This window comes from Cydia fagiglandana, chromosome 7, assembly GCF_963556715.1.
Source record: "Cydia fagiglandana chromosome 7, ilCydFagi1.1, whole genome shotgun sequence".
NCBI classification, from domain to species: Eukaryota; Metazoa; Arthropoda; class Insecta; order Lepidoptera; family Tortricidae; genus Cydia; species Cydia fagiglandana.
Genome location: NC_085938.1, coordinates 11939735 through 11950170, shown reverse-complemented (window position 1 = coordinate 11950170; position 10436 = coordinate 11939735). Strand labels below are relative to the sequence as shown.

Below are 10436 nucleotides of genomic sequence, written 5' to 3'. Positions count from 1 at the left end.
ATGTAAGTAAGTATATAGGTACCTCATTATGAACACACTGAATCTTTCTTGAATCATTATGTTCTTAAAGATAATTAATTAATTAAGGCTAATTACATTTGCAAGAATTACGTACTTATGTGTGATGTTTGGGCGAGAAGTCCATTTAATCATCATTTAAATTAAAGCAAACCAATCAAAAATATACATAAAAAAAAACTTGGTAGTCGTTCCGTATGTAGTAAAGTGTTATTAAATGGCCTCAACAGATAAATATCTATCAGTGTTACGTATCTATTAGTATAAATCTACGAGTTTGACTCAAGCTGGCAATTCATTGACAACACGTTTTACATCCAATCAAAGTTAGCACTTTAACGTGATCCATGCATTTATCCCTACATTAACGGCACGGCGCTTACCGCCGGACGTAGGCAATTAAAAGGTCGTCTGCCTTCGTCTCGACTGCACCGCGACGGTCTAGCGACCGGAAGCGGCTCGCACCAAATAGCGGCATCGATCGCCAAAAAACTAACCCACATACGCACTGGCAGCGTAGCCGGAATTATTAATCGCAAAGGGAGTAGGAGGGTGGTGTGAGCGAGGGCGGTGTGGTCGGGCGGCTGGCGCGCACGCGCGGGCGGCCGGCGGGCACTCCGCGAGGAAGGCTCGCGCGCTCCGCCCGCGTCCCGGCCGCGATGCGCGAGTCCCCGGGCCCGCGGCCGCGCCGGCACGCGCCGCGCTAACAGCACCCATGCAGTGGCGAAAACTTACCAGGTTGAAGTCTTCGCCGGGCGGACAGTCGCGCGCTCGGAGGATGCTTTGCTGCGGCCGCAGGAAGGTATGCGATCCGATCGATAGCGCGCGCCGAAACCGTCGCCCCTCCCGGCCCGGACGCCGCCGCTTTCTACCCGTTCGACGACCCCAGCGATATCGCTTCTAACCCGTGGATGCTCTCGTCCCGCCGGTCTGCCGTTCTCGCATCAGGTTCTGACTTGGTCTAGCGAAACGTCAACTCTGAAATTGTCATCTTATTCAAGTTTTCGACCTCTATGTTCAAACAGAACCCAAAGATAGAATGGTGGTAGCACTGGCGGATGGGTCACGTAAACATGGTGCATGGTAGTAAATCGATCAAATTTCAAGCCTCTACGGAATACTATTTGTGCTTCACGTCAGATGTATTTATGTAGAGAGAAATTCGTATAAAACTACTCATGCATAGAAACCGACAAATATTTAAGTATATTGAAAACGCTATAAATAACCTTCAAACTTACATTATAACCATCATTGAAACATTTAAGTAAGAGTTTAAGTCATCATTTAGCGAAAAACCTAATTTTAAAGTAGTTAGTGTTGATTCAATAATGGGTTGTGAGTAAGTAGGTTACTCCGGGATTTGCAGCATCTTTCGCCATCTTGTCTCAAGACTTACTTTAAATTACCTACATGAAACTCTTCTATTAATCTTTGCTTATGAGTATAACCCAAAGCGTATATTATACTTATTGATTACCTATTAGATAAACTTGACTATGTATGAAGACCTGAAGAGTGACCAGGAACTTAAATTCTTCTTGCTGGACCTTCCTAAGAAATAATTATGTGTAAAATTATTTAGTAAAGGGGAAGGGGACATTTAAAGTTAAGTGTCTCTTTCTTGCATTTGTTTGCATTTGTAGTACCTACTACTGGCTTAAATTTATTGAATTGTTCATTAATCCATTTTATTAGTATCTCTTTAACACTGATTAATGATATTAATATCTTTTGAATTCGCAGACATAATTTTGCGTTAATAATCTTAAAAAAAAAATTATGACGAAAGTATCAGCTATGATTCTGGATCTATTCATCAAAATTCGCCACACATTCACCAATTGGCCATAAACAACATCCTATCTGTGGAAATGCATTGAATTTCCCGCCAGAGGCGTGGCTTAAGTTTTGACACATGATGCGTTTGCGCAGAACCGCGTTGAAGTCTTCTCTGTATCCTGATTCAAAGAAGACGCTTCTAAAGCTATTGAATTTTATAATTTTTAACCAAAGTATTTGAACAAATTAAATTATTTTTCTGAAAAAAAATTTCTTAGTAGGTAAATGACATTTATTTCAGTTTATAATTTTTAACCAAAATTAAAATATCGACATAAGCCCGGATTATTCGAATACAGCTGGATGGTTGATCGACACAATTGGATTTTAGTTATTAAAAACAAGATAATAATATATATACTTACAGTCGTATTACTAAGAGAAATTAATAACTAGATTAAATCTAAAATAGGCCCTTGGCGCATAGTACCAAGGATGCTGGCGGCTGTATACTGATACCGACCGTTGTGCGAGGTAGCCGCCAGCTCTTTGGTCACCAGTTTTACGTCAACCAGACGCTTCGCGACTTTAAAACCTTAGTACCTACATTAAATAATTTAAATTACTATAAAGAGGAGAGTGGACCACCTTATTCTCCATACAAACGTAGTTCTCATTCTCCTCTCGTAATCTTCTTCTTCTTCCTAGCCTTGTCCCATTTACTTGGGGTCGGCTCTCCTTATATTTTTCGCTTTTATTGAACATTCAATTTTACGTAATAAACATATTTCTATATTTCTTTTGTTTCTTTTGTTTCCTACTACATATTTCTTTTGTTTCCTACTCTCACGCAGTTACTACTAAACAGCTTTCACGCTTTTGAGGCCCATTTGCATCACAATAGCCATGAAATTAGGTTACGTGATAAAAGTATCATTAGTGAACAGTGGTGAGTTAAAAAAGGTTGTATATCCTTTCACTGACAGGGTGCTTTAGAAGTTCTAAAATGAGACAGGAAGGGCGGAGTGTATTGAGAAACTTGAATTATATATGTACCGGGTGTGGCCTGTAACATGAGCAAATAATTAAAACATAAATTGTACTCCTCAAACGGTGACACTTTTGTTCAACAACTTTTAAAAATTATGAAGTATTTAGACTCCATATTTTTCATACAAAATAAATATTATCTTCAATGGACGCCACGCCATTTCATTGTAATTGACGTTGCTTGTCAAGCCTTAAACATAACAAAATTGCGTCTTTGAATTTACCTTTAAAGTGTATTAAAAATCAAACTAAAAGTTATTTTTAAAAGTCGTTGAACAAATGTTGATCAGTATGAGGATCATATTACAGGCCACACCTTGCGTCTGACACATTTGAATTTGTTTCAAGATACGAATTAGCTCACCCAATCAATACTTAGGCATGTTTTCGATTTAATTTCGATACGCCAGATACATGTGAATAGTAGAATAATTTTGGATTTGGTAGGTATCTAGAGAAAGAGGTTCAAAGTGTTAAAAACCGTGAGACGATTCAATTTTAGTTAAGGTCATTATGTTTATGGGTATTATTAAATGTAAGCAAAACTTGATAAGGGATTATTATGTTACCCACGCAATCTTTATTTAGGTACCATCTTTACAAATGATATTTGTAAATGTTTTGAGACATTATTTTGATTTAATGTGTGAGTCAATATACAAAATTATTCCTGACTGGTTTTCTTGCACACTTCATGTATTAGATATCGCTACAACCTTACACGCGCTGTTATTTAAAATATTCAACACTTCAAAGAGCGTCAGTACATAAGCAGAACCTCACCCTTGTTCAGACAGCCTAGTTAAACGAAAATTACAATATTCCCTTGCCGTACAAACTTCCTCCAGTGGTTTTGTTGGGACATAGTTGACTGTAATTTTGGTAGTTGTTGACATAGCTAGCGAGGAACCTAGTTACAGCAAATTGAGTGGTGTTGTCGCCGCAGAACCCGATGATGGTCGGCCTAATGGGACTTCATAAAATCACAGATTGTTGATTTTCAGGCAACATAATTGATTGTGCACATATTACTAGCAGAAATAAACACATTCATTGCCATCAAGTGCTACGGGTTACGCTCGTAGCGCGAAGCCACGGTTTCGCCGTATGTAGCGCGTAGTCGCTACGAACAGTGTACCCGACAGTTGCGTTCTTGGCCCTAGTACGAGAGGTCACTTTTATTAGCTATTTCATCAAGATGTAGCTTTATTGAATTATATTTGAGTGATATAAAGTTAGAAAATAACTGTGAGATCCTCGTATTTCAACCCGTACAAGATTAGAACCTTTTTCATGTAATGTCGTTAAGTTTTTCTTTATTGATTTAAATGCCATCTACATGAGTGGCCATCTAAACGTTACGGTCACATGATCGCTGTCTCGAGTTTATCGTTTTTTCCCCGCTCAAAAAGTGCCCAGCGCCGCTAAAGAAGTTTTCACTTCAAAAAAGTTGCGTGATTAGTTCACTTGTAGAGGCAATGAAGTGTCAGCCAGGTGTTTTACTACGAACATTATTCATTAACACGGCGCTTAGTTGAGCTCGTTTTATCGCCCCTTAATAATAGGAAGTGGCATTTTATGATAGTGCGCGCCTGATAATGTTGTGCACTCTTGTAATGATGTCACTGCGCTGCCTTAAACAGTCAGCACTAATTATGTTATCGTCATGTCCTGAAGGCCCAATAAGTTCGCGTTCTCTCACTCTCATAGAGCGTAAGCGACAGCGTAAGCGAGATAGATGTGCGTAGGGATTGCAAACCGGATTGATTTTCAATCCGGCCGGATCCGGCCGGATTTTGGGCTCAATCCGGCCGGATCCGGCCGGACCGGATCCGGTTAGGTATAAGGATATTAAATTACATATTTTTCAAGTTTTATGCGTTATTTATATGAAAAACAAAGGTTGCAAATGTATTCATAAAACAAATATTTGAAGTAAATAAGAAATAACTTTTTAACAATAAAATAAAACTACGTATTAAAAAGTGACACAATGTCAGTCTCAATTTAAAAATAAAATTTGGAATCTAAGTCATTTATTAATTTTATTATATTGTAACGCTGACATCCATTCTAGTAACAAGATATTTTCTTTTTAACCAAAATTATATGAAATGCGCTCCAATATTATCTTGCTTTCATTTTTTCCGTGAAAATAGTTTTATAGCCTAAATCACAAATAAATAAATAATTCATGAATAAATATTTGGGGACAATTAATCTTATACAGATCGGCCTACTCATTGCCCCAAACCAAGTAAAGCTTGTACTATGGGTACTATCTAGCTAGGTAGTACTACTAGGCAACGTACCTATAGACTAGTATATTGATAAACTTGCTTATATACATAGAAAACACCCATGACTCAGAACTGTGTTCATCACACAAATAAATGCCCTTACCGGGATTCAAACCCTCCTGACCATCGGCGTCATAGGTAGGGTCACTGAATGGTCACTACCCACTACTTAGGCCAGACCGGTCGTTACAAACGCCTTCCATGACATCTCCATCCTTTCATTTTTACTTCTAAGTATTTAAGTAATCGTCGTATCGTGCCGATTCGTGCCACCAATATGAAAGAAGAGAAAATCTTCTTTTCTCAATCATCGTCATATTAAATATCTTCTTATTTTACTATATCTTGACATTCTTGACCATTTTATTTAACTTTTTTCTTCCATCCGTCGCTTTTATCTCACCTAAAATGGAGGAAATCACATTAGGAAAGCACCTAACAAGTATGCTTTTAAAAAATCTGTGCGTGATTTCTTTGCTGGCAGTTCAAAGAAAAATTAAGTATCTGTCTGACAAGTCGTATAATATCTATATATTTTATATGTATGCATATATATATATATATATATATATATATATATATATATGTGTATGTATTATTAATCTATATTTATGTATTAATGCCATATTTATTAAAGAATCGTGTGATATATGTATGTATGTACATTGTATATATTTTGTTTCTAGATAAGTTCTCTTTTGGTTTTCTAATGCACCGCCTACAATATTTTCTGCTTGGCCTTAAGGTTGACTGGTAGAGAATGCCTCATGGCATTAAGTTCGCCTTTTGTACATTAAGTTATTCTTTTGTGCAATAAAGTTTTAAATAAATAAATAAATAAAATGCACAGTGGGTGCTGTGTGCGGTCTTTTTTTCTATTTTCCCGGATCCGCACCGGATCCGGTGATTTTAACCGGATCCGGTAGCACAAAAAAAGTGCCGGATCCGGCCGGATTACCGGATCCGCCGGACCGGATTGCAATCCCTAGATGTGCGTGACTGGGAGCGCGGAATTTATGTTTTTGAATTATATTTTTGTACGTTTAAATAAATAAAAAAGCCTACTGCACCTTAAACAGTGGATTTCCGCTAACAATAGGGAAATTTTAACAGGTACAATTAACAGTTCAGCTCTATGTGCAAGTAGTATAACCTATGCACACAAAAATGAAATACAAAATCGGCCAAATGTTTTTTTTGCGTGGCTCACAATATACCTACACCTACTTTTACAATTTTATTTAAATATAGCCTATAGTTTCCGAGTAAAATGGCTGTGACATACGGACAGACGGCCGTGACGAAACTATTTATTTTTGTCATTTTTGCTACGGTACCGTAAAAATGATACCAGCTTGATTTAGGCCTCAATGTATAACATTCGCAGCAGTAAAATTCTAATAACGATTTATTTCTGTCTAGAAAGCCTAGAAGATTTCATGCCAACTTGAAAAACCGAACAAAAACGTGAAAAAATAAATATTCCAGGTATAAAATGAAAGGCTTCTTAAGGGAAAACAAATTACAAGACAAATTCTTTTGTTTTGCATTTTGACAAAAGCCTCTAAAAAGCTGATGTTTCACTTTTCTTTGTGGTGTTTTCGAACAATACGGTCCATTTAAATAACTTGTGGGAGATTATTGCTTACAAATAAAGTGAATAGGCAGAGAAAATATAATAACGTTGTTTTTAGAGCGAATAAATAAATGCTGACGGCCCCATTCGAACTTTAACGGCCCAATTCGAACTTTAAGATACGTCAGTTAATAGATCTGGAAAAGATATGGATTAGATATGTCAGTGTCAAAAGTGACGTTTTTCTTTGAAGAAATGTCACATTTGACACTGACATATCTAATCCATATCTTTTCTAGATCTATTAACTGACGTATCTTAAAGTTCGAATTGGGCCGTTAAGATAGGTACCTCAATTAATGAAATCACGACATGTTATGTTAATATTGTTAATAACTGACTATTTGCCTCTCTACTTACTAGACCTTATTAATATAATAGTGTTAAGGGTTATATAATGATAGTTGATGATTTCAGGGGGGTAAGTTATCAGAGGACTGCGGTCTCACAAATCGACTTATAATTGCGGCGAATTCCCATGTCTGGGTAAAAGAGTTTTAGATCCCACCATTGATAACGAAGTAGGTAATTGATTTCCAACCACTACACAGTTTTTTTATTTGTTTATGTAGATGTAGAACAATTTAGAAACACCGACAAGTGATAACTTTAAAACCCATTATTAATTAATGTATTTAAATGTTAACTAATTAATTGCTTTTAACATCTCATGTAACCAATGGCAGAAACTGGCCGAAGACCGACCCGTGTGGCGTCGTGCTATTCACGATGGTCAATCCAAGCACGACGATGCCTGGTTTTCCTCATTAAAAGAAAAACGCATGAGGCGGCACGAGCAGGCCTCCAACCCCCGCCCACCTGGGGGAGCATACACCTGCCGCGTGTGTGGCCGTGGGATCCTCTCTCGTATAGGGCTTTACAGCCACGAACGCAAGTGTAGTAACCAGGATGCTGCTTAAAACATCTGACACAGATGATAAAGGCCTATTATAATTAATAAGTTTCTTTTTGTATACGATGGAATTACGGCGCGATTTGGGAAATTATTTAAAGATTCACTAGATATGAAATTCGAGTCCACGGCAAAAGGTACCCTTGCCCCGGCTGAATATTGGATCGGCGTATAAATAGGTACCAATCTTCTTTTTGGTGTCGACTGAATTATTCTTTCCTACTATAAGGTGGTTCTACGGTATTCCATATAAATCTAAATAACTTTACATAATGGGGTAAACACCTAACATGTCACTCAAAAGTGGTTGCAAGTGTTGAGCCGGCTCAAGCATAGGTACTTACTATCTAGTTATTACTTTAACTTTTATATTGCTTTAAAGACTTCGTCAAAGGGAAATCTTCCGATATTCTTCAGAATTGAAAAATCGGGTTACAAGCGACATAAAAGAGACTCTTAAAAATAGAACCGTAAAAATTCTACCAATACCGCCATTTGGCACTGAGCTAGTATAGATCGACAATCTTATTTGTTGCGTGCTTGGTCGCTCCTTCTGTGATCAGATAGGGTTTGAATTCGTTTGATTTTAAAGCAAGTGTCGCATGCCCCAGTTCCGAGTCCAGTCGTCCCGGCTCTCCACGTTCTAGAGTGCTTGAGAGTTCGAGTTGGCGCCAAATTTTAGGTCTCGGCGCTTCTCATTAGGCTCTGTTGAAAGGAGACAGACGTGAACGTTGAACGCAGATGGGAGGGCCACCCCCCTCAGTATTGGAGCGACTGCAGAGCTATGAGCGGCAACCATGCCTTGAGGCACTGCTGCGTCTAGCTGTTATTAAGATTGGTGAGAACCGGCAGTGATGCTTATGTTCATTCAATATTTAAAAGGAGTTTATAATTGTGCATTCCGCTCGTGGGCTCAAATCGACTCGGGAAAGTGATAAGTGACTGACAGTGCCGGGACTGTTGGGGTTAGCAAAGCATGTCGCTAATTTTCATCACGACAACGACGACGCAGACAACTACGAAATGACATGAATACTTAAGGCAACTAGCGGAATCGGACCACGTGTCATGTCAATTTTTGTCTCGTTATCGAGTCAAATTCAACAATTTTGTTATTATATTGCCGTACACCACAAAAGTCAGGACAGGATATCATAGCCATGTTAGAATCAGCTACATTTCTTCGCTGTACTCGCGTCTCGCGCTCGTCAGGCGTTAGAGCGTGAGTTATGCATTGAGACGAAGCGTTTTGTTTCTCGGCTCTTTGTCTGCGGACTGTACTCGTCGCGAGTGACGCATGGGGTGTGTCACTTAGTGATATTAGCAACGCGCGTGGATGGTGAATTACGAAGCAATACAGCCTTTTATGGCTTCCATATTGTTTACACCTCATAATTGTCTGCACTTGTGAAAAAATACGTTTAAGACTGAGGCTGATATTTCAAATGTTTAATTACATTTTATTTCTTGGGAACTTTACGTAACCTTTCAACCATTTAGTAATGTCCCTAGTCAAGAACTTATCAAGTGTTTGTTTTTGGCACATTCGTCATATTTTGTTAAATTTTCCTATTTCCCCAAGGGTCGACGCAGCATGTCTTTTTCTTCCATACTTCTCTGTCGTCCGTTATCTCATCATTCATCTGCTTTCTTCTCATATCATCTCTCACACAGTCCATTCACCTTTTCCCTGGTTTGCCTTTTCTCTTAAAGCTATCCAAATTCATTCATAATTAGTAAGTTTTTTCCTTTTATAAATAAAAAATATTTTTACTGAAGTGTAAACTTCAAGCTTTTGGTGCTTCACGGTAAAATAATATAAAATTCCTGGTACTGCAGTCACGTTTCAAGAAGTTTAGAAAATATAGCACGGTCGGGAAAGCTATAATAAGTTTTACAAGAAACCTACTAGCTTAGGTTCTTGAACAGAAACTTAATTAGATCAGTTCAACGGAACTTGGACAACAACCATCAAGTTCCATGCAAAGGAAACGAACTCTTATGGATGAGCGAGTACTAGCATTATTTCAGTGTAACTCTAAAGGGTCTCATGTCTATTATACTGATTCGAATTGAGGAGAACAATGAGATGCATAAGAACATTATTATTTTTTGGATGAACAATGCTGTAAATATTAATTATTTTTTCCTTTTTTTATAGTGGGACGTACCACATTACAATCTATAAATTGTATGTATGTAAAGATGTCAATTACAATGAAAAAATTAACACCAGACCAGACGATACAACGCGATAGTGTTATTTATGAAAGACTTTTCCTATATTAACGTAACTATAATGCTTTACTGTACATAATGAACATCTAATATATTGATGCCTAGTTTGCTCAACGATGAAAACCCAGTGATTTTCACATCGTTAAATTTATCCGCCGACCGCGTGTAAGGCAAAAGTAGGCGTGAGAAGTCTGGTTCGGACGGGGGCGTTCTTAATGAATTGTGACGTCATTAAGAGCCCCACGACGTGATCTTTATTACAAACCCGTGAAAACTGTTTCACGTTGATGATGAAGGATCTAACAGCCATAGACAGGCTTTTAGAACTTTAGAGTTTACTCGCCGGTCGTTGGTGGTTAAGCTACACTTTTCATGTAAAAAGTTAATGGTATTATACTAGACAGAATATTAATATTTTCAAAGTCAGGTCGGGCTTAAATAAAATTTTACAAATAAATCTGGAAGCGGGGCGTATACGTAGTTACGTACACAACCAACG

At 38.0% G+C, this 10436-nt stretch overlaps 1 protein-coding gene across 5 annotated transcripts in view; it reads left to right on the top strand.

Moving 5' to 3' along the window:
• Positions 1–589: 589 nt before the first annotated feature.
• LOC134665890 (rho GTPase-activating protein 100F) overlaps positions 590–10436 on the top strand; it is a 44472-nt gene continuing 34625 nt past the window's right edge. For all 5 annotated transcript variants that reach the window (XM_063522927.1, XM_063522926.1, XM_063522930.1 and 2 more), the window contains exon 1: positions 590–820. In XM_063522927.1, the coding sequence (XP_063378997.1) occupies positions 734–820 (87 nt within the window). In that variant the 5' untranslated portion in view covers positions 590–733. The remainder of the gene's footprint in view (positions 821–10436) is intronic.